At 43.3% G+C, this 25,000-nt stretch overlaps 1 protein-coding gene across 1 annotated transcript in view; it reads right to left on the minus strand.

Moving 5' to 3' along the window:
• Positions 1-23,806, minus strand: part of LOC135103385 (nephrin-like) — a 79,665-nt gene extending 55,859 nt beyond the window's left edge. Inside the window, exon 1 of the mRNA XM_064009516.1 lies at positions 22,750-23,806. Coding sequence (XP_063865586.1) covers positions 22,750-22,882 — 133 coding nt within the window. The 5' untranslated portion in view covers positions 22,883-23,806. The remainder of the gene's footprint in view (positions 1-22,749) is intronic.
• Positions 23,807-25,000: the final 1,194 nt, after the last annotated feature.

Consider the following 25,000-nt stretch of genomic DNA (forward strand, 5'->3'; position numbering starts at 1 on the left):
GCCAGAAAGAAGCACTGGTAGATATTAGGAACCACTAAAAAAAACACTGGAAAGCACTGGAAGTCACTTAAGAGGCACTGGGAGATACTGAGAGGTACTGGGAGATAATGGGAGGCACTGAATGGCACTGGAAATACACTGGGATGCACTGAAAGAGGCACCAAGGGACAGGCCAGCGAGATAGTACGAGAGACAAGGGTAAATTTCTAAACATTCCAAAACAGGCACCACCTTCCACCATCCACCTCCTGTTCCTGCTCCTTCTCTACCCCCTTCCAGGCAGCGCCTCCGCTTGTGGCAGCCTGCATGAGGGACGCGCAGGTCGGGTGGTGGCGCCGAGAGTTATGATGATTGTTATCGTGGGAAGGACTTGCGAGTAATGGTATAGAGTACTAAGGCAGCCAAAAGTGATCTTGCCGCCTAATGAAGAGGAAAGACTTACGAGGGATGATAGGGAAAGGAAAGATTTGATGCAGGAGTTGTGATGGAGAGAGGAAATACTTGATGTTAATGATGAAAGGATATTAAAATGATTCTTGAGTTTAATGAAGAGAGAAAAAAAAAAGAAGAGTTACGAGGGTGATAAAGAAGAGGGAAGATTTGACGAAGTTGTGATGAAGAGAGGAAATACTTGATGTTAATGGTAAAGGATATTAAAGTGATTCTTGGGTCTAATGAAGAGAAAAAAATAAGAGTAACGAGGGTGATAAAGAAAAGAAAACTATTTGATTGTGATAAAGGAAGGGAAGACAGGAGGAGTAATGATCAAGAACAGAAAGACCATAGGGGGTAATGGCGATAATTGATACGGAGGTGAATCTTGAGTGTAATGAAAAGGGAAAGAAAGACTTGGAAATAATTATACAGAAAGGAAAAACTCAAGAATGAGAAGAATATTATACTGATTCTTCTGTCTGATGAAAAGAAAAAAAAAAAAAAAGGAGAGACTTAAGAATAATGATGAAAACACACTACATTGACTCTTCCGTTTAATGAAAGGAGAGAACGATCTGCTAATAATGCCAATAGATGCTGAAATGACTTCACTGCCTAACGAAGAGAAAAGAAAGATTTATGGGGAACGATAAAGCAGGGATAGATTTGAAGGAATGGACAAGGGAATGAATACTTAAATAATTTCTGCGCCTAATGAAAAGATGAAGGAGGGAATGATGAGGAATGCAAGATAACGCTAAAGGCACTAAAGAGGACTGATAATAATGATAAGGATTAAAAAAACGACTCTGCCTAATGAAATGGAGAAGAAGGACGATGATTTGGAATGCCAGAGGATACTAACGTGACTTCCCTTTATGATGGGAAATAAAAAGCAAACTAAAAATAAGGATAAAGAAAAAAAAAGACAGAAAGAAAAAAAAAATCCTTGGCTTTAAAATGAAATGATAAAGAATAAATAATATTAAAATGACTTCTTCGTATAATGGCAAAAAAAAAGACCAAAATTCAGAAAAAAGTAGACTAAAAACAATGAAAATGAAATAAATTAAAAAATAAATTAATAAAAAAGCACACTCCTTGCCCAATGAAAAAAAAAAAGGAAAAGAAACACAATGATAAAAGAACACTAAAGAACACCAAGCCAACAACTGCTGTTTAAGGGCAAAGCAAAAGAGACAAAAAAATAACGATGACGACTACTACAGGCATTCCTCCCCCGTAATAAAAAAAGGTAAAACAAGACAAAAATAATGATACAGAATACCACGGAATACTTGAACACCTTAAACATCTCCACTGACTGATGAAAAGGGAGAAAAAAAGAAAAAAAGAAAAAGAAAAACCAAGCCTATTAGCAAGCTGATGAGCACTCCTGGCTCCAACACACGTAGTAGCGTCCCGGGGCATGGTTGCTGGACTCCCGCGCCATTCCCGCTTACCCATCACCCCCCAGCACCCAGTCTTATCTGCACAGCCCCTGATACATTTATTCATCTGAACGCAAGCAGCAGCAATCAAGGGCACTCTCATTTCCAAGCATTCTTTTCAAGCCTCGCCCTCGTTCAAGGGTAAGTGATGGAGGCTCAAGGTCAGACAGTACCAGTGGGGGGGAGGAGAGTTAGGCTAGTATTCTGATCTGCTCTCTCTCTCTCTCTCTCTCTCTCTCTCTCTCTCTCTCTCATCGGTACGACTTTCAAGGATCAGAGAGAAAGTTAGTCAGGTGTTCAAGAGTACACAGACGTTTTCAAACAATAACTAGTCACATAGATGCTCTCGAAAATCGCATTACCTTAGGCTGGCATGCTTGGTGGCTTTGCTTTCTCATAATAACGACTTGCAGAGGTCAAGGAGAAAGTTGATCAGGTTTTCATGGGTGTTTCTTTTGCTACTGACGATGCAGACACTCATAAATTCTCATTAAAATCATGTAAAAGTCCTTGAAAATCCCACATACATGGAGACTTAGGCTGGTGTTCTTAGCCGCTTTGCCTCCTCATTAGGACGACTTTCAAAGGTCACAGAAAATTAGTCAGTTACTCCAGCATGTTTTTTTTTTTTTTTTTCTTTTTTTTTACTGTTGGTTGATGCAAAGGCGTTCTTCAACAGTCACTAGTCACAAAGATGCACTTGAAAGATCCAAATACCTTCGGCTGGTGTTCTTAGTGGCTTTGCTCTCTCATCAGGACGACTTGCAGAGGTCAGAGAAAGTAAGGCAGGTTCTCAAGCGTGTTTTTTTTTTTTTCTTTGCTAATTGCCGATTGTATCACTCGAGTTACACAGACGCCCTTGAAAAATCTGAATATCTGAAGGCTTAGACTGCTATTCTTTGAGGCTTTGCTTTCTCATTAGGACAACTTTCAAGGGTCAGAAGAAGTTACACAGGTTCTTAAGTGCGTTCTTTGCTATTGACGATACAGATAACACATGCAAACGCTGAAAAACCCTAATACCGTCCAGTACAGCCAGTTATGAGTAAAAGTAAAGGAGTCAGCATGAACAATACGTAACCTTAACCCTCTGATTGCTAATGGCACAAGTAACTTTACTTCATTTTATTCCAGGAACCCTACACAATCTTACACTAGAAAATAAATGAGACGTTTTCCTACGAGTGTTTCCAAAATCCACACATCAAACCTACACTACCACGCTGAGAAGAACCAGTAGCACCCAACCAAATACTCGTGCGCCAGGCAGCGAGGCGAGGCGAGAAGAGGCGGGGAGAAATAAGACTCAGGGGCAGCGGTGGCGGCTTGGAAGGCTTTGAGGTTGGAGTTTACGTCTAGTGAACTGTGATGAACCCCAGGTAATGGTCTTGATGCAGTACTGATGAGGGTCTGGCTCCTGTGTGTGTGTGTGTGTGTGTGTGTGTGTGAGAGAAAGAGAGAGGGGAGGGAGAGAGTGAGGGAGGTTACGCACATTCCCCGCTTAGCACACTGAGTTTTGCGCGCCGCCTCGGGTTCTGCGAGTCTCGTGGGAAATTCGCAGCAGCAGCAGACGCGCAGTACGAGGAGTAGTAAAGGTGAATTGAATTTATAGAGTGACCAGGGGCAAGCAGGGAGAGGTGGTGGTGGTGGTGGTGGTGAGACAGGAGGAAAAGATGATGATAATGAGGAGGAGGAAGAGAAGAAGAGTAGGTGGAGGAAGAAAAGATGATGACAATGAAGAGGAAAAGAAGAAGAGGTAGAAAAAGAAAGGGGAAAGAAAGATAAAAGAAGAAGAGTAGGATAAGCAAGAGGATGAGGAGGAGGAAGAAGAGCAAAAGCAGGTGAAACAACTGTTACTTTCCTTATTTATCCCAAAATAAGCAAATAAACAAAGAAAAAACAAACAAACAAATAAGCGGAATAACACAAACGAATGAGGACTGCGGAAAAGCAACTCTCTCTCTCTCTCTCTCTCTCTCTCTCTCTCTCTCTCTCTCTCTCTCTCTCTCTCTCTCTCTCTCTCTCTCTCTATTAAAAGTTCCTCTGTAGTTTCTTGAACGCGCGGCGATAAGGCGTCGGCTTCTGCAGGAGTGTCAATCTTGGAGGAGTGGAGGGAAGAAGGAAGGAGGGAGGAGGGAGGGAAGGAGGGGAGGGCTAGTGGAAGAGGAAGGAGTGGAAGAAGGACGGAGGGAGGGAGGATGGAAAGGTATGGTAGTGGTGGGTTGAAGGAGGAGGAAAGAAGGAAGAAAGGAGGGAAGGAGAGGGAGGGAAGGAGGGGCATGGAGGGGGAAGTGACTGGACTGGTGGGGGGTGAAGGGAGTTATATAGATTTCAGACGGGGGGAGAGACAGAAGGTTGGGGAGAAAAGGAAGAGGAAGGGGAGTTAAAAAGGTGAGGGAAGAGGAGGGAGAGAGAATAAGAGAGAACGATGAAGGAGATAAGAAATACGAGATGAAGTTTTACGGAGGAGGAGGAGGAGGAGGAGGAGGAGGAGGAGGACGAGCAGGAAGAAGAGGTTAAGTGGACAACACAAAATAATGAAGAGGATGAGGAGGGGAAATGAAGGAGTAGGTGGCAAGAGGTAAGAGGAAGGGGGAACGAGGAAGAGGAGGAGGAAGAGGGAAGTGAAGAGAGAGGAGGAGAATAACTCAGGTGCGAAAGAGAGGAGAAGTAGGAGGCGCGGTAAAAACATGGAAGAGAAAAATGGAAAAAAAGGAAGAAATTGGAAAAAATATGATGCAAAGGGACCAGAAAGGACAGTAGAAGTGCCGGAGGAGGAGGAGGAGGAGGAGGAGGAGGAGGAGGAGGAGGAGGAGGAGGAGGAGGAAGAAGGGAAAGGAGAGATGACGAGGGCAGATAGAAAGGAAGTAGAGGATTAAAAAAGACAATGATGATGATGATGATGATGATGATGATGATGACGACGACAATGATGATGATGATAAAGAGGAGGAGGAAGAGGAGCAGGAGGAAGAGAGGAATGATAAGAGATGGAAGAAGAGAGGAAACAAAAAGGAATGGCGACGGAAAACAGAAGGAAGAAGAGGAGAGAAAAGGAGGAGGAAAAAGAGAAAAGGAAGAAGAAAAAGAAACACCAGAAACTTACAGAAAAACGAAAAAAAAACGAAAAAAAAAACAAACAAACAAATCAGATATGAAATTTGGAGCAGCTGGGATTGGAGAAAATGGAGAAAGAAAAAAGTAAAAGAGGATTAGGAGAGGGAAATGTGAGAGGAGAGAATAGAAAAAGAGAGTGAGAGAGAAAGAGAAGAGAAGGGTGCTGGGAAGAGGCAGGTTCATACTGTGCCAATGAGAATGGGACTGGAAGTAATTGTATTGAGAATGGGGGACTAAAGAATTCAGACTCCCCTCCTCCAATGTTAAGAAGAAAACGGAGAGAGAGAAAGGAAAAAAAAAAGAAAAATTCCAGAGACTAAAATAAAGAAAACGAGTGTTAAAGAGAAAGAAAAAAAAACGAGAAAAGAATTCAAATATATCTCGAAAAAAAGAAAGAAAACGAAGAGGGAAATAAAAAAAGTTAGAGACTAAAATAAAGAAAATGAATCTAAAAAAAAAGGAAGAAAAAATACGAGAAAAAAATTATAATGAGCGAACATAATTACTACAACGAAGCAGAAAATGAGAGAGACAAATTCATCAAAAGAAAACGTGTAAAATAATTGGGAAGCTTTAAAAAGAAGAAGAAAGAAAAGAAGGAAAGGAAGGAAGAAGGAAGGGAAGGAAGGAAATAATTATTGTAGCTGCAGGAAATTATAGGAAAAAGAAAGGAAATTAAACCAGATAATGGCAAGAAAATGGGAAACTGAAACTCCTTATAGAAATAATGAAAGCGGGAAGGATTAAGGGATAATGTCAGGAGGAGGAGGAGGAGGAGGAGGAGGAGTGGCGAGAAGGGAGAGAGAGGGAGGGATGGAGGGAGGGAGGGAGGGAGGAAGGACAGAATAATAAGAGGAAGGAAGGAAGGAAGGAATGTAAGAAAGAACGAACGAACGAAAAAAAGAAAGGAAGAAGGAAGAGAAAAAAAGAAAGAAGAAAATTGATAGAAGGAAAAAGCAAAAAAATAAAAAAATAAAAAATAAATAAAACAATACTAAAACAATCTAAGGTAGGTAACAATGCAGGAAAAAAAGAAAATGAGGCAGGTGAACACAAACGAAAACAAAAGAAAATAAAAGGAAAACAAGTGATAAACGAAGAATATCGGTAAAGCAAGGAGGCAAATACGCACTTAACCTTGAACGAGAGAGAGAGAGAAAGAGAGAGAGAGAGAGAGAGAGAGAGAGAGAGAGAGAGAGAGAGAGAGAGAGAGAGAGAGAGAGAGAGAGAGAGAGTAATCAACGTACACAGAAAAATGGACAATAATGGAAGAATAAGAGAAAATCAGCAACGACGATAATGAAGATGAGAAGGAGGGAGAGGAGGAGGGAGAGAGCTTAAAGAGGAAAAGGAAGAGGAGGAGGAGGAGGAGGAGGAGGAGGATGAAGAGGGGGGTGAAGATCTGGCGCCTAGAACCAGCCTGGGCAGCAAGTCAAACCAGCTAGTACTCCTCCTCCTCCTCCTCCTCTTCCTCCTCCTCCTCCTCCTCCTCGTCTTCTTCCCATGGAGACAACAGACACTCCAGGAGGGCGAACACCACCTTGTCGCCCCAGGGATCTAGTAGGAGGAGGAGGAGGAGGAGGAGGAGGAGGAGGAGGAGGAGGAGATGCGTTAGTTAGTCGACGAGAAGTATGAATAAGAGAGAGATGCCCAAGAAGGAGGAGGAGGAGGAGGAGGAGGAGGAGGAGGAGGAGGAGGAGGAGGAGGAGGAGGAGGAACAAGAACAAGCAAAAGAAGAAGAAAAATATAAAGTAAAAGAGGACGAAGAGAAGGAAGCAAAATAAATGACGAAGGTGATGCAAAAGAAGTGATAATGAGAGAGAGAGAGAGAGAGAGAGAGAGAGAGAGAGAGAGAGAGAGAGAGAGAGAGAGAGAGAGAGAGAATAACGTAGAGGTGAGAGAAGAAGGGAGGAAAAAAAAAAAGGAACAAGGACGAATAACAGAAAGAAAACACACACACACACACACACACACACACACACACACACACACACACACACACACACACACACACACTGACAGACAGACAGATAGAAGCAGCATGGGATAATGAGAGACAAACACCACGCACGCACGCATAAACACACACACACACACACACACACACACACACACACACACACACAGAGAGAGAGAGAGAGAGAGAGAGAGAGAGAGAGAGAGAGAGAGAGAGAGAGAGAGAGAGAGAGAGAGAGAGAGAGAGAGAGAGAGAGAGAGACTATACCCTCCTCAAAACGTCATTCTTCTCTTTCATTCGCATTTCTACTCTTCCTCTCCTCTCCTCCTCCTCCTCCTCCTCCTCCTGCTTCACCCCGAAATAGACAAAAATAAATCAAAGAAATAGGTTCTCGAAAAAGACACACACACACACACACACACACACACACACACACACACACACACACACACACACACACACACACACACATACGTACACACAGGCAACAATAACAATAACAACACCATTTATCAACCCTCGATTTCTTCCTTATTCTTCTTCTTCCTCTATCGTGAATGAAACAAATCGGCTGAATGCCAGAGAGAGAGAGAGAGAGAGAGAGAGAGAGAGAGAGAGAGAGAGAGAGAGAGTGTGTTTGTAGTAGGAAGCACAACTGATACAACACAACACAACACAACACAACACAACACAACACAACACAACACACACACACACACACACACACACACACACACACACACACATTAAAAAAGGGGCGTGAGGCTCGTCTTGTAAGGAGGAGAGAGAGGGAGAAGGGAGGGGGTAAGAGGAGGGAGTTTGGAGTAATGTGGAGGAAAAGGTTATGGAAGAAGAAGGAGGAGGAGGAGGAGGAGGAGGAGGAGGAGGAGGAGGAGGAGGAGGAGGAGGAGGAGGAGGGGGGTGTGGGGTTAGCAGTTAGTGCATTATTGAGGCCACATTCCCTCTGGTATCTGGTGCCAGGGAAAAACTTGGGGGAGAGAGAGAGAGAGAGAGAGAGAGAGAGAGAGAGAGAGAGAGAGAGAGAGAGAGAGAGAGAGAGAGAGAGAGAGAGAGAGCGCTTGATGAAATTATGAAGGAGGAGGAGCAAGAGCAGGAGTAACAGTCTCTCTCTCTCTCTCTCTCTCTCTCTCTCTCTCTCTCTCTCTCTCTCTCTCTCTCTCTCTCTCTCTCTCTGACGGTGTTTCTATTCGTTTTATTTTTCTCAATTTAAATTTCATGTAGTTTCCCTCTCATTCCACCAGCTTTATATTCCAATTCCTACTCTGTGTGTGTGTGTGTGTGTGTGTGTGTGTGTGTGTGTGTGTGTGTGTGTGTGTGTGTGTGTGTGTGTGTGTGTGTGTGCGTGCCTTTACTCCTTTCAACTTTCGCTATCTCTATATTATTCTTTAAACTTTTCTTTCCACTCTTCCTTAATCTTTTAATTCCATCGTTCCTCTTACGCCACCAACAATCTCTCTCTCACTCTCCCTCCCTCTCTCTCTCTCTCTCTCTCTCTCTCTCTCTCTCTCTCTCTCTCTCTCTCTCTCTCTCTCTGGAACGAGGCAGGCAGTAAGTGGACTTTCATAGAGAGAGAGAGAGAGAGAGAGAGAGAGAGAGAGAGAGAGAGAGAGAGAGAGAGAGAGAGAGAGAGAGAGAGAGAGAGAGGCCTAAAACTCACGTACGCAGCTTACAGATGACCCGTGCGACTGGAAAACGAACTCATCAAAAAGTCAAATGATTCCAGCGGTGCGGGGAGCCGATGACACGCCCGCCCATTTGTAACTCGAGGGCGCCCAATTACCGGCACACAGGTAAGCGATAATGTAAGCAAAACACCTGCCTCTCGTTTATAACCGGATCATCTTTTGTTTGGTTTTGCAGTCACGTTGATTTATGGGTGTTCGTCTGTTCCAGTTTTTCATTTGTTTTTTTTTTATTTGTTTTATTTTTGAAGTAGGGTTATGGAAGTTTGGTTGTTGTTGTTTTTTGTTTCGATTTTTTTTGTTATTTGGGTATGTTAGTTCGTGGAAGGTTTGAGTCTGGCTTTTCCGTCTTTTCCAGGTTTTTTTTTTATCGTTCTGTTTTCGTAGATGTAAGGAAGTTCAGGTATTGTTCTTTTTCAAGGTTAGGTTATGGCTGTGGTGGTGCGTGGAAGGCTTGGGTTTGGGTTTTTGCTAGTCACAAAAACTTTTGCGGAAGTTTGGTCTTTTTTATTTTTCCAGTTTAGTGCATGCGTGTCTTTTTCCAGTTTTAAAGCAGGGTTGTCGCTTCCTGTTTCCAGTTTTGACGCTGGAACACGGAAGGTTGTTGACTTTTTTTTCCCAGATTTCAGTTAGACTCATGTGCAAGTTTGTCTTTTCTATTCAATGCAAGGTTGTTCTTTCCAGTTCCAACGTAAACGTATAAAGTTTTTTTTTTCCAGAATATGGACGTTTGTTGTCTTTTTTTCAGATCTCATTTAGATATACGAGTGTAAGCAACTTTGTCTTTTCCATTTAATGTAAGCTTGTTTTTTCTTTTCCAGTTCTGAAGCAGACAAATACAGAATTGTTGTTTCCAGTTTTCACGCGATGACATGGAAAATTGTCTTTTTCCAGACCTGAGTTAGACATACATATATGCAAGATAATCTCTTCCAGTTAGTGCAAATTTGTTTCTTCTCCAGTTTCGACGCAGACACAAAGAGGATTGTCTTTTCCGGATTAAAGATAGACAGAAACATCTTATTTCCTCTTCTAGATAATGCAAGATTTCGTCTCTCCCACTTCTCAGATGCACACATGGCAGCTCTTTTCCTTTATGTCTTTTTCCAATTCTCGATCAGACACCTGCGTAAGCTCATCATGTTTTCCAGGTAATACAACTCTTTCCATTTCATCCTAAGACACTTAACACTATTGACGTTCCCAGTTCCAACACGGCCACACATGCAAGCTTTCCTCCCTCTTCAGTTTTCAAGCGAACACATGCACCACCCTTTTGTCTTTTGTCTTCTCCATGCAGTTACATTTTACTGCATTTTAGTGGGGAGCAAACTTCCGCTCCTGTAGCCATGCCTCGCCGGAATATACAAACGAGAGGCGCTTCCGTATAAAGAGGCGGAAAACTGGAACGGCTTCAGTAAATCGTAAACTTCAAGAACCATCCGTATTACGAGAGACTTAAAGGTTCATCTCGCAGCTTTAGCAATGGAAGAGGCGGGAGAGGAGGGAGAGGGAGGCGCAGGGGTGAAGGGAACGTGTGTTGAGCTTCAGAAAGGATGCTGGACAGGTAAATAAAAAAGTAAAACATATTATGAAAGTTGCGCCGTTGTTCTGGGGGAGAAAACTGGAATATTAAAGTCAGTTGCTGGATATAACATACACTGGTACGTTTTTCATGAGGGAGAAAGATAAGCTTCTGGAAACTGATGGCAGGTTAGACAAAGAGAGTACGTGATTACATATTGTGTGTTCAGTGATTATTACTGATTACTATGATTTGTCTTCTTATTGAGCAAGGTACAAATGATTACGAAAGAAGCTGGTTAGGCACTAGAAATAAGAGCGTTTTTGTAGCAGTAGTAGTAGTAGTGGTGGTGGTGGTGGTGGCAGTAGTAGAAGTAGTGGTGGTGGTAGTAGCAGTATGTAGTAGTAATAGTAGTGGTACAGGTAGCAGTAGTAAGAGAAAAAAGAAGAAAAAATAAGTAGTAGTAGAAGTAATAGTTATTGTTGTTGGTGTTGGTGGTGGTGGTGGCGGTGAATCAAGGAGGTGAATGGCCTGGGTTGGTGTGGCTCAAGTGTAGTTTAGGAGAAACACGGCGAATAGTTCCGGACTGGCTGACATGCGCCCAGTGTGAATGAAGCTTACGAGACACAGCGGCACGTAAAACTCTTGCCCTTTTGCATTTACTTTTACTTGTGTGTTGTGACGTAACTCAGGGGGGAAACAAGCACATACATACATACACACACACACACACACACATACACACACACACACAGAGCGAGAGCGAGAGAGAGAGAGAGAGAGAGAGAGAGAGAGAGAGAGAGAGAGAGAGAGAGAGAGAGAGAGAGAGATTATGAGACAGGAAAATAGAAGAGGAAGGGATGAATAAGAGAGAGAGAGAAAGGGAAAAGATGCAAAAATAACTGAATGTCGAGTAGGAGAATAAAAGTGAGAGAGAGAGAGAGAGAGAGAGAGAGAGAGAGAGAGAGAGAGAGAGAGAGAGAGAGAGAGAGAGAGAGAGAGAGAGAGAGAGAGAGGTGAGGGTCGGTAAGGTTTGAGAAGCGGGAGTCTGTAATCTAAGATTTCCAGTGAATGTTGAATGATTGAGCAAAGGCGTGTACAGTTCAGGTCGAGGACATGTTGGGAGAAAATTTCATGAGAAAGCTCTCTCTCTCTCTCTCTCTCTCTCTCTCTCTGTCTCTTTGTCCACATCCAGTTATCTCTCCATCCTCTCTTTTTCTTTCACTTATCCCTCTCTTTATACATTTTCAGTTTCATAATCTCTCTCTCTCTCTCTCTCTCTCTCTCTCTCTCTCTCTCTCTCTCTCTCTCTCTCTCTCTCTCTCTCTCGCTTTAAACTGTACCTTCAACTTCCAAAAAGTGAGAGAGAAAAAAAAACACACACATTTTAACAAGTTAGAAGCTTTCCAAAAAAAAATAAAACAAAACAAAAACAACAAAGTATTCTGAATACACCTAAAAAAAAAAGTAGCTTCCTTTAGAAGCGATTGAACTTTTGTCACTGAGGCAAAAGAGAGAGAGAGAGAAAAAAAAAATTCCGATTTGTCACCTTAAGGATGTCCATGTAAGTTATGTCAGGTAGAAAGGTACAAGAACAAGATATGGGGTATATGAACACCACCAGCACCACCACTACTACTGCTCTGCCCTGATCTTCATCCACCTATGGCCACGTCCTTAATGATGTGGTTGGACCCTACACAGATGAACTGGCAGGGCTAAATAAGGGCAGGACATCACTTTTGTCTCAGGGAAGTATCCTAACTACTTACTGGGACGAAATTTACGATCGGTTAAGGTCAGAATCCAATTGACTTTTTTACGAGTGTTGTTTTGTTGTGACTCCTGGAGAACTGCATTAAGGAGATGGAGCAATAGCAGAGAGAGAGAGAGAGAGAGAGAGAGAGAGAGAGAGAGAGAGAGAGAGAGAGAGAGAGAGAGAGAGAGACAGAGAAAGAGGTGAGCTTACTCAACACCTCCATCACCGTCACTGAATTACGGCCAGGGACAAGGACTCCACCTCCGCGCCGCCCTTGTCTCTCCCGCCGCCCTAATTGCCTCCCATTTTCTCTGCAGCCTTAGAGCGCGTCGTCCGTTTTCTCTCGTCATTATGGGCATGTCGTTTTCTACTGGTTCTGTAAGGCCCATTATAAAGCCACTCCGTTTTCTATGTAGGAACAAGGCCCGGTGTCTGTCCTCCCTCCACACATTCACACGCTCACACACACACGGATGGGGGTGAAAATGTAGATGTTGTCTCGTAAAATAAAGAAAAAAATAAATAACATCCTCATAAAGATAAAGAAATAAAGAAAAGGTTCAGAGGAGGCAGGTGTTTCATGTCAGGAAGGAAGGAATCATTCTTTCCTCCCCCTTTCTCCTTCTCTCGCTTAGCTACAAGACGCTGGCTCCCTTTTTTTCTGTGGTTAGACTGGAACAGCCATCACGAGGACGACACGGACAGAGAGACAAGGGGACACAGGGCACGAAAACCGCCACCTGTATCCCCGCCACTTGTCTGCCTGTCACACATGATTGCTTCCACCTTTCCCTAGGGAGCATTGGGTCTCCTCTGCTTCTCTCATGGCGTCCTTCCCTGCACAGCTTCTTTACCTTTTATCTAGTTTCTGTTTTTCTCTCTCTTAACTTTTCTAGCCTGTCTCTCATCCTCGCTACGTTTTTCCATCCCTTCTTGTTTAGTTTTTATATTTATTTCTTCTTTCCTTTCTCAAGTTTTTTATTCTATCTTTCATTCACCCTCTCTTCTAACTTTTCATCTCATTCCCTCTCAACGTTTCTGATTTTGTCTGTTATTTACTCCCTGCGTCTTCTTCCTATCTAACCTGAACGCTCTCCTTTCCTTCTTGTCAAACTTCCTGTTCTTCCTCTCATTCACCTTCCTTCCCTCTAAACTTTACTATCTCTTATCCACTCCCTGTCTCTTCTTCCCTTCTTGTTCAGCTTCATATCTACCCTGACACCCTCCTGTCCTTCTTGTCAAGCTTCCTATTCTACCTCTCATTCATCTTCTCTCCCTCTCTTTTAATTAACTTTCTATCCCACCTCTCATCCAAGCTCCCTCCCTCTCTCCCTCCTTTCCCTCCCTTCTCTGATGGTCTTAAGCATTGTGAGGTCAAGCTCCTTTATTGACATTGGGACATCCGCCCCGCTGCCACCAATCGTCGCCGAGTCGCTTGTGACTTCTTCAGTTTAAGAGACCAATGGGATGGCTGGGTTGTCATGTGACCCCACGTCATTGGTTACATCGGTTATAAGAAAATATTTAGTTATAAGGGGGAAGTGTTTGTTTGAGAACGGAGGAAAAAAAAAAGGGTTGATGTTAAGACAATGAGAGGGATAAAAAGAGGGTCAGAGAGAGAGAGAGAGAGAGAGAGAGAGAGAGAGAGAGAGAGAGAGAGAGAGAGAGAGAGAGAGAGAGAGAGAGAGAGAGAGAGAGAGAGAGAGAGAGAGAGAGAGAATATAGAACATCTTTATGACAAACAACAACAACTGGACAACAATAAAACTACTACTACTACTACTACTACTACTACTACTACTACTACTACTACTACTACTACAACTACTTCCACTCCACTGTCAACAACTTTTACTAATAATAATGGATAATGATGCCAACACTGACGACAAGTCCAGCACAAAGGGACCGAACACGCGGCTAACTGGTTTACGACTTGCAACTCCTGAATTCATGTTTCCTGCGTCCCCTGGCGGTGGTGACCCATCTTTCCGCTCCACTACGCCCTGACCCCGCCTGCGTGTGCGTGTGTTTGTGTGTATGTGTGGGTAGCGATGAAAATTTCCCTTCTGTTCTCCTCTTAAATAGAATTATCAGTTATGTTCTTTCTACGTCCTTATCCAGTATGTGTGTGTGTGTGTGTGTGTGTGTGTGTGTGTGTGTGTGTGTGTGTGTGTGTGTGTGTGTGTGTGTGTGTGTGTGTGTTTAACAATGGAAAAAAAAAAACCCGATGTTCTTTCCCTCCTTATATAAAATGTGCAGTTTTGTTCTTCATCACAATATAACAATAGAAAAAATGTAATTCGAGACATGAAGAATGATTTAATAAGTATAGATAATGAATTGAATTAATGCATAAATTAATAATAAAAATTAAAAATTAATGACCGCGGCTCTACAGGTAAAGTGGACTATAATTATCAAAACTCATCTCTCTCTCTCTCTCTCTCTCTCTCTCTCTCTCTCTCTCTCTCTCTCTCTCTCTCTCTCTCTCTCTCTCTCACTCTCTCTCTGTTTTGTTTCTATATTTAGTTTCATAACAAAAGATGTCTACATACAACAGTCCATCATTTTCTCTCTCTCTCTCTCTCTCTCTCTCTCTCTCTCTCTCTCTCTCTCTCTCTCTCTCTCTCTCTCTCTTAAAAATAACAACAGTAGCTAAATAAATAACAAAAAACAACGCATTTTACGTGTATGAATGTAAAAAGGGTCTCTCTCTCTCTCTCTCTCTCTCTCTCTCTCTCTCTCTCTCTCTCTCTCTCTCTCTCCATAGGCAGCATTCTTTCCCCCCCTAAACCTTTCGATTGTATCCTTCGCATTGCCTCCAGCTAAAGTCCTTCATTTTATCCTTTACCCCATGCCCCCCTCCCACTCCGTCCTCCCCAACCCTCTCCTCCCCCCTCCACCCTCTCTTCCCCGGCTGGCTTCTGGCGTCTCCTTCCTGGGGGCGCCTGGGGTGGGTGGTAGGGTGTGTGGGGAAGACAGTGTTACTTGAAGCAGTTACGATAAATGAAGTTAGATTAAGTGAGTGTTTAAGTTAGAAGAAATTAATATGTTAGGTGTAGGTTTGTGTGTGTGTGTGTGTGTGTGTGTTGATACTTGTCCTGGATTTTTGACCGGTCTGGCGAGTTGGGGGAGGTCTATAGGTTGTGGATGGGGGAGATGGGGTTTGGGGGCGAGTCTGGTGGTGGTCTTGGTGATGGTGGTGGTGGTGGGGGGGGGGAGGGTAGGAAAAATGCGAGAGTAAAAGGAGAAGAGGGTCAAGGAGAGAACAAGATTGGAGAAAATAGAGGACAAGCAAGCAAGGTTGGATAAATGTGGTAATAATGATAATAATAATAAAGATGATGATGATGATGATAATGATGATAATAATGACAATAATAATAGTAGCAGCAGCAGCAGCAGTAGTAGTAGTAGTAGTAGTAGTAGTAGTAGTAGTAGTAGTAGTAGTAGTAGTAGTAGTAGTAGTAGTAGTAGAAGAAGTAGTAGTAGTAGTAGTAGTAGTAGTAGTAGTAGTAGTAGTAGTAGTAGTAGTAGTAGTAGTAGTAGTATGCAGTAGTATAACAAAAAAAAGAAGTAGAAGAAAAAGAAGCAGCAGCAGTAACAGGATTATTAACATTAGTAGCAGCAGCAGTAGCAGTAATAGTAGTAGAAGCAGCAGCTACAGTATTAACATGAAGCTACCACCACTACTACCACTACAACCACCACCACCACCATAACTACAACCACGACTAAAACATCTACCACACAACAATTCACATAACCACCACCTTTTAGTTAATCACCCAAGATATTGTTATCATTACCGTATATTAGACGCCACCATTTATAGCAGTCGCCGCTGGAGGGAGGAATGTGTGTGTTTGTGTGTGTTAGCGGCGCCTGCGTTATCACACTGCGCTACCTACACTTCCCTAGCAGGTCTTCAGTTACCGTGGCCTCAGGATAGAGTTGGATAATGCACTTCTTCTCAATGCAACCAAACCTGTTAGTAGTTAACTCTCTCTTCTTGCTTTCCTTCTGTTAAAATATATGTCTGTCCCTCCCTCTCTTCTCTCCTCTTCTCTCTCTTCATCATCTCCCTCATTCTCTCTTTTTGATATATACGTCTCTCTCTCTCTCTCTCTCTCTCTCTCTCTCTCTCTCTCTCTCTCTCTCTCTCTCTCTCTCTCTCTACCTGTCTTACGGTCTTTAATTACTGGTATTCTCTAGTACCTGTTTGTAGATAAGGCGTGTTTTTTTCTTTATTAATCCGTGCACACACCTGTCTCCTCCAGGCTTAATTATTCCTCCCTGGGCGCCTCTACGCACACATACACACACACACACACACACACACACACACACACACACACACACACACACACATACGTCTATATATAATTAACCCCGTGCTGTGTGTGCAGTGCTTTGTGGGTATGTGTACGTGTGTGTACGTGTGTGTATGTACGTGTGTGTGTGTGTGTGTGTGTGTGTGTGTGTGTGTGTGTGTGTGTGTGTGTGTGTGTGTGTGTGTGTGTGTGTTTATGAGGGAAAAAAAGGATGAAAAAAAGTGGCTGAGATACCATAGTAATTAGACAGTGTAAGACAAATTGAGAGAGAGAGAGAGAGAGAGAGAGAGAGAGAGAGAGAGAGAGAGAGAGAGAGAGAGAGAGAGAGAGAGAGAGAGAGAGAGAGAGAGAGAGAAGCACTAATAATGAACGGCTACCTGTACCTATCGTTCTGCAGACAAGACAAAATTAATCACTGTACCCTTACGTAACTTTATGGAAGTCAATAGTACCGCCACACGAACAATGATAGATGTGTAGTAGTGGTGGTGGTGGTGGTGGTAGTAGTAGCGGTGGTGGTGGTGGTGGTGGTGGGGATGCTAATGAAATGAATTCCCTTAACATATGTAATTCTCCAGGCCGCCACCAGGGACCCTACACTCCTCTCTCACTTTAATTCACACAAAGCCTGAACGAAAAACTCTCCGCACACTATTTTTTCCCCCTTTCCTCCTTTACCTCTCTCTCTCTCTCTTTCCCTCTTTCCCTCTCTCTTTCTCTTTCAACTCTTCCTTAGTTCCTCCTCGCTTAAGGAAAGAAAAAAAAACACCCTTTTCCGTTCTCATTTTTTCTTGTAAGCAACTTCCTCCTCATTTTCTTCAACTCCATTTTTAAAAACCATTACAAACTCACCATAACATTTTTTTTAACACTCACTACTTCCCGTCCTTAACTCAGCACCTCTATTGACCACCACCATCACCATCACCACCACCACCACCACTCCCCTTTCAAAACTAACCTGAAATAGAGAGAGAGAAACAAAAAAGACGACAAACTAATACAGATTAACAAAAACTGACCAAATCACCATAAAAATGTAATCAGATCCACCACGTTTCACAGTGAGACACAACTTCTGGTCACTTCATGAGGCAGAAAACACGAGGGGTTGGTCTGAGGTCTCGTAAGGTCTAAATCTAATGGAGATGTGAGGCCGGGAGAGCAGAGGTGACGGATGAGATGTGACTGGGAGTGTGACGGGCGGGATGAGAGGTGATCACAGTGAGAGAGAGGAGGAGGAGAGTGAGAAGGAGTGAGAGGTGAGGGAGGTGGAGATAGGAGGGGGACTAGCTTGTGAGAGGAAGGTATAAAGGAGAGGGAGGGAGAGAGAGGAGGCTGACAAGGGGGAGATTACAAAGGTTACGAGAGGTGTGAGAGAGACAAAGTTAGAGAGATAGACGGAGGAAAGATGACAAATAGTAAGAGAAGTTAGAGAAAGGAGAGGAGGAAGCAAGAAAGAACAGCTAGATGAGAGGTGGACTGGAAGGTGGTGTAGTGAAGAAAAGGACACACGAAAGAGAAGAGGAAATGGAGAGGAGAAATGGGGGAAAGAACAGGAAGAAGAGAAGCGTACAATAAAGTGAACACAAAGAGGAAAGGAAGAAAGAAGGAAACGTGAAAAAAAGACAGACAGAAAGGAGGACACGAGGAGGAAAGGAAGAAATGGAGAGGAGAAAGAGAGAAAGGGCAGAAAAAAAGGATGAAAAGTGTGTAGACGAGAATAGGGAAAAGAACGGCAAGAAAGAAGAGGAAGACTAGAGAAGGATATAAAGACGAGAAGAAAGGGAGAAAAACCAGCAAGGAAGAAGATAAAAGACTAGAGAAGGATGTAAAGAGGAGGAGAAATGAAGAAACGACAGTAAGGAAGAAGGAGAAGAGGAAGAGACACGGTTGTAAACGGGAAGAGAACAAACAGAGGGAGGCAAGAAATGGAAGATGTGGTCTGGCCTTGTATGAAAACCCTGATAGCTTACCGAATGAAGCCCTAAGGAAAGGAGATTAGAATGAGGCACTTAACAAGAAACCCAGTCAGTCAGTCAGTCAGTCAGTCAGTCAGTCAGCCCCACACAATCCCTCTCTCTCTCTTTCTCTCTCTCTCTCATATCAATAAGATGTAATTTGGCGTGTGTTTGATCCCTCTCTTCCATTCCGAGTTTATCCTTTCTTTCTCTCTCACCCTCTTCTTAATATCCAAGACCGTTTCTGAGACCATGTTCCTCTCATTACATTAGAGAGAGAGAGAGAGAGAGAGAGAGAGAGAGAGAGAGAGAGAGAGAGAGAGAGAGAGAGAGAGAGAGAGAGAGAGAGAGAGAGAGCTAAGTGGTTGCCTTGTAAAGTAAGTTTAAGAGAAATTAAGAAAGTAAGGCAAGGAAACGTGTTAACAGAGAGAGAGAGAGAGAGAGAGAGAGAGAGAGAGAGAGAGAGAGAGAGAGAGAGAGAGAGAGAGAGGGCCAGCGGGTTCACTCACAGGAAATTGTTGAGAGAAAGAGAAAGAGGAAAAAATGACATTAACTTTCATCGTATTTTTTTTATCTTTTAATAACAACTTTCAGAAAACTGGACCTGATGATGATAATGATGATGATGATGATGATGATGATGGTGATGATAAAAGATGATAATGAGATGATAATTACTCTGGGGAAAGAAGCATTGGTTGTGATGATGATGATAACGTTAATAATGATGATGATGGTGATGATGATGGTGATGAGGATAATGATGAATGATGAAGCACTGATTGTGATGATGCTGATGACGTTAATGATGATGATGGTGACAGGAATAAACACCACAAAAAAAAAGTAAATAAAAAATGAGTTAGCGAATTAATTGACTTAGTTGGCTAAAAGTAACTGGGGCTTGATAAAGTTAACGAGCATTAGTGAAACACACACACACACACACACACACACACACACACACACACACACACACACACACACACACACACACACACACACACACACACACACACACACACACATACACACGCACACACAGAAACCAACCCAAAAGCGCAAAATCAGACAATAATATTGAAAAAAAAAGAAAGAAAAAAACACGAAAAAAATAACTTACGTATACAGAAGCGAAATAATATCAATAAAAAAAAAACAATTGGACAAGGCAATAAAAAAACAGCAACACAGCATTAAAAACAAAACAAACGAAGACAATAAGACCAAACTAATGACTCTAATAAATGGAACAACAAGACAATACCATGTGGAATAAAAAAAAAAAAAAGAAAAGAAAAAGAGAGAGGAGGGGCAAAAATTAACAAGTTTCAGCCGCTATTACCATACAAAGCTTGGCGTGTATGGCCAGATAAAGAAAAAAAAAAAGAGAAAAAAAAGACAAGACAAATGGTTCTGGCAGTGACTGGAATACAATAGCAAAACTTAAACACACAGACAAACAAACAAACACTGCTCACCCATGCTAATGTTGGCCGGTTCAATAACAATGAGAGAGAGAGAGAGAGAGAGAGAGAGAGAGAGAGAGAGAGAGAGAGAGAGAGAGAGAGAGAGAGAGAGAGAGAGAGAGAGAGAGAGAGAGAGAGAGAGGGTTAAAGGGATTGCGTATAAGAAACATTCGTCACTCATTCATACATACATATATACATACATACACATACATACATACATACACTTTATTATTCACATATATAACATCCACATATTTATTCTATCTATTCTAACTATGTCTAACTATTCCACTTCATTTCTTCATCCACCTCTTCAATACCCACACACACACTCAAACAATTCACATATATTGCATCCACATAATTATTCTATCCATTCTAACTATCCATCTAGATATTTCGCTACCTTCTTCATCCACCTCTTCAATATGCACACACACACACACACACACACACACACACACACACACACACACACATTCCAACAATTCACTTTCATTACATCCACATAATTTTCGTCTCTTTCCTCTTCCACATCCGCAATACCCACACATCCATCACTATCAACTTCATCTATCACAACATCCACACAACATCCACACAACATCCACACATCCATCACTATCAACTTCATCTATCACATCCACACCTTACTTATTCCATCCACTCACTGACCCTTTGACACAGACACACACAGACACAGACACACACACACACACACACACACACACACACACACACACACACACACACACAGAAGTTGAACAATCAGACAAGACAAAAAACTGAGATATTTATATAAAATGTCAAGTATTGTTTGTCTATCTTGCTTGGAGTGTTTGTTTGCGTGCTGCTGCTGGTGTGTGTGTGTGTGTGTGTGTGTGTGTGTGTGTGTGTGTGTGTGTGTGTGTGTTAAGTTCCCCCATACGTTGCCGTTCCTTGCCTCACAACCTTAATTAAAAAGATTACGACTACACACCACGGATGGATGGAAGCAGCACCACTTTTCCCCCCAACACACACACACACACACACACACACACACACACACACGAACACGCACATTCTCCCCACTACGCAAATTGGAAAAAAATGAAAAAAAAAAAAAGCAGCACCAGCAGTAGTAGTAGTAATAACCACAGCCACGCAACCACTCACCTTCAACACACACACACACACACACACACACACACAGCACCACCACCACCACAATATTCACCACCGTCGCTCACCCTCCTTAATTCGCGATGGGCGGGCCAACAAAAGCGTTTAGCCAGCGGAGTCCGAAGGAAATTGTGGCCTTGGCTATTCAGACGAGCCCCGCGAGGAGCCCCGCCAGACAACTGTAATATGCAGACAAACCCAAACCCGAGGGCGAAATGCAAAAAAAAGAAAGGAAAAGAAAGAAAGGAAAGAAGAGAGAGAGAGAGAGAGAGAGAAAAAAAGAAAATGTTGTGGGAGATGCGTGGGGAGAAGCAAAGGGGGAGAAAAGGAAAGAAGATAGGAGGAAAAAGAGGCTTGTGGAAGGTGGGAGGTGTGGGGAGAGGGGAAAGAGAGGGAAGAGGGATATGAGGGAAGATTAGAATGGAAAACCTGCTTGGAAAGGAAAGGGTAACTGAGAAGATAAAAAAATAAATAAATAAACAAATAAATAAAAAATACAAGAGAGGAAGGTGTGTGGGAGAGAGGAAAGGGGGAAAAGCGAAGAGATATAAGGGAAGGTTACAACAGGAAAATCTGCATGAGGGTAATTGAGAAAAAGAAAGGAAAGACAGTGGGAGGTATCTGGAGGAGAGGAAAGGGAAGGAGGAGGAAAAAAAAAGGATATGAGGGAAGGTTATAATAGGAAAATCTTCAGGGTTGGGAAAGAAATGGTTAACTGCTAAAAGAGAAAATAAATAAATACGACGTGTGGAAAGGTGAGAGAGAGAGAGAGAGAGAGAGAGAGAGAGAGAGAGAGAGAGAGAGAGAGAGAGAGAGAGAGAGAGAGAGAGAGGAAAGGAGAAGGGGAAGGGGAAAGGAAAGAGAAGAAGGAAAGGGATATGAAGAATGGTAATCATAAAAAAAAAAACAAGTCTACAGAAGGGAGAGATAAAAGGAAAACTAAAAAAAAAATAAATAAATATGACGTACGGAGAGAACAGGTGAGGAAGAGAGAAAAAGAGAGACGGGAAACGAGAAACCGAAGCAAAGGAAAATGAGGGAAGGATAGAATAGAAAATCTGTGGGAGGGAGAAAGAGAAGAGAAAGAGAGAGAGAGAGAGAGAGAGGGGAAAGAAAGGGAAGGGAACCAATAGATAAAAAAAAAAAAAGCAGAAAAGGGGAACAAGTGCGTGAGACAAGTAGAGTATCCTTCTCTCTCTCTCTCTCTCTCTCTCTCTCTCTCTTCAAGGTGAGAAGAGATCAGTCGCCGCTTTCCTATTGTTGAATCACTGCGGCGCCTGTGGTTGCACTGTTACTAATGGAGTTAAGCTTAATAGGGAAAGCTTGTTAATCATTATCTTAATGAGCACATTCATCGCCTGGGAATTATCTGAGAACCCGACTGGAAGGGATGTGAGGAGAAGGAGCAGGAGGAGGAGGAGGAGGAGGAGGTGGAGGAGGAGGAGGAGAGGGAGATGAAGGATTAAGGGGATGAGAAAGGGTAAGACCAAGTGACTGGAAAGGAGGAGGTACAGGAAGCTTTGGAGGAGGAGGAGGAGAAGGAGGAACTGGAGGCAAGGACGGAGAGGAGTGGAAGGAAGGGAAAATTGTGAAGGGAAAACGATTAGGAGGAGGAGGAGAAGGAAAAAGAGAAAATAGTGGACAGGAAAAGAACTCGGAAATTCGAGGGATAATAAGAACTACAATAATGAGATAAATGAAGACAGAAAGAGACAAGGATTACAGAGAGAGAGAGAGAGAGAGAGAGAGAGAGAGAGAGAGAGAGAGAGAGAGAGAGAGAGAGAGAGAGAGAGAGAGAATATCCAGATGATCCAGTTAGTGAGGTGGTGGAGGTGGAAGTGGTGATGGTGGTGGGATGTAGCACTTACTGTCTTCCAAGCCACTGACGGGGTTGCGGGAGGTGGGGGAAGGGGAGAGGGGACGGGCGTGGGGGAGGAGCGACGCCCCCCACACCACTACCACCAGCAGGGTCGCCCCCCACTTCTGTCCGCCTCCCATCATTGCTTTCTGTCTGTACGCACACACACCTGTCTATTCGTGTCCCTCCGTCACACTTTCTCTCACTGTCTACTTAATCGAGTTTATTTCAAGTATATATTCCGCGTTTGTTTAATCATCCGCATCTTTTATTTTTTCTAAGTCTTTTTTTTCTGTTTTTCTTAAGTATCGTTATGGTTCAGTCGCTTTCACTCGTCCTGCGCTATTCATGGCTCGGGCGTGGCTGTCTTAGCGGCTGTCTGCTTGCTATCAACTGTCTGTCTGTCTGTCCACTGCCTGACAAAGCCGCCCGTGTGTTATCTTCACTATCTCACGATGCACTGGTCTCGGGAGTGGAATATCACGCCGGTGAGTGCTTGTGTTTGGTTCGTATCTTTCCCAGGCCAGTTATCTCGAGGGTCAGCGCCGCCACAGCCGCCGTCAGCAGCGCCTCCACACCGCCGCCCGTGCCTGCATCGTAACTCTCCAAAGTTTCTCCATTCCTCACAAAGTTACCCCGTGCTTAAAACAGTTCATGTGAACGGCTGCGGCACGAGTAATGTGTGTCTCCGTGTCACTTTAGTTCAAGACACGGAAATGTGATGCGGATGAAAAAATCACTTGGAGGGTGTGAGCGCAAAGCCACGAGTGAAGGGGTCCGCGCGGCAGCTGCGTAACCTTACCCTCTGATCGCTGGCAAGTCCGGACGGACACTGAAGGACTCTCTCTCCGCCTCTGCCTGTGCTCGGTGGCGGAGGCTGCTGCCATACACACCGGGAGAAGATATCGTACAAGTGCAAAAAGCCTTGCAGCGGGACAGAGGGACACGGGTGATCCTGCAGGAGATTGTGGCGCGCGGGGTACGCACACGAGGGCCAGAGATTCTTAATAAGTTCCCGGGCGCCAGACGAAGCCACTTAATCACTCACCATAATGCAAATGAGCGGCTTTGCATAAATTACCCCTTTTCTTATCTGTAATTATGTCATTCTAGGATTTGGTGGGCTGAGTGACGCGTCCCGCCCCAATCACCACCCCCTCACCGCCCCTCATCGACGCCATCCCTCCACCGCCGCCCCCTGCTCCTGCCCGGCCTACCTACGCCGACTGCCTTCATTATTTACACCCTCAAAAAAGCCACCACAGAACGCTCGTTAGCCCCTCGTCCCCCGCAACCCTTGTCCGCAGAGATCTACAGTAATCGGCCTCCATCTCGCATCTCCATCTTAATTACCTTCAGACACCTGCCTTCCGTCCGTGGGGGAGAGGTGACCGGCGCCTGGGGGAGACAGAGACGGGAAGAGGGAAGGGAGAGAGAGATAGGGAGGAAGGAAAAGGGGACAGAAGGGAAGGGTGATGAGGCGGATGTGGCACGTGGAGAGAGAGAGAGAGAGAGAGAGAGAGAGAGAGAGAGAGAGAGAGAGAGAGAGAGAGAGAGAGAGAGAGAGAGAGAGAATGCACAAACACAAATAAAGACTCATACTTCTCTCTCTCTCTCTCTCTCTCTCTCTCTCTCTCTCTCTCTCTCTCTCTCTCTCTCGGTAAAAAAAGAAAGTTAAAAAAAGGCAATGTCGGGGAATATTTCAATGTTAAAACAAGGCAAAAATGTGTTAAGGCCACACTCGCACATGAGGGAATGAATTTGCAGCGCCGTCCGTCACCACCAACGCGGCACACAACACATAACTAAGCAAACATTAGAAAAAAAGAGAATAAATAAATAAATAAATGGAAAGGTAAATATATAACTCCACCAATAAACAAAGGCAAAATAACGATGTACCAGGTGTTCGATAGTTATACAATGCTGAGTACGATACTATTAAACGTTTGGTAATTTATTTAAGAACACATAACTAAAGTAAATAAAAAAAAATGGAGAGGTAAATATATAACCCGCTATAAACAAAGGCAGAACAGCGAGATACCTGGTGTTCGATAATTTTACAATGTTGCGTACGATGCTACTAAATATTATAAATCATACATTTAGGAACGAATATAAATAGGAAAATGCAACACCGAAAATATTAAAAAAAGAAAGAGAGAAATGCAAAACAGAACCGTAAATATGATGAAAGAGAGAAGAATGAGATACCAAGGGTTTAATAATTACACCATGTGACATACGATAGATACATA

The sequence above is a fragment of the Scylla paramamosain genome, chromosome 9 (genome assembly GCF_035594125.1).
Source record: "Scylla paramamosain isolate STU-SP2022 chromosome 9, ASM3559412v1, whole genome shotgun sequence".
In the NCBI taxonomy this organism is placed as follows: domain Eukaryota; kingdom Metazoa; phylum Arthropoda; class Malacostraca; order Decapoda; family Portunidae; genus Scylla; species Scylla paramamosain.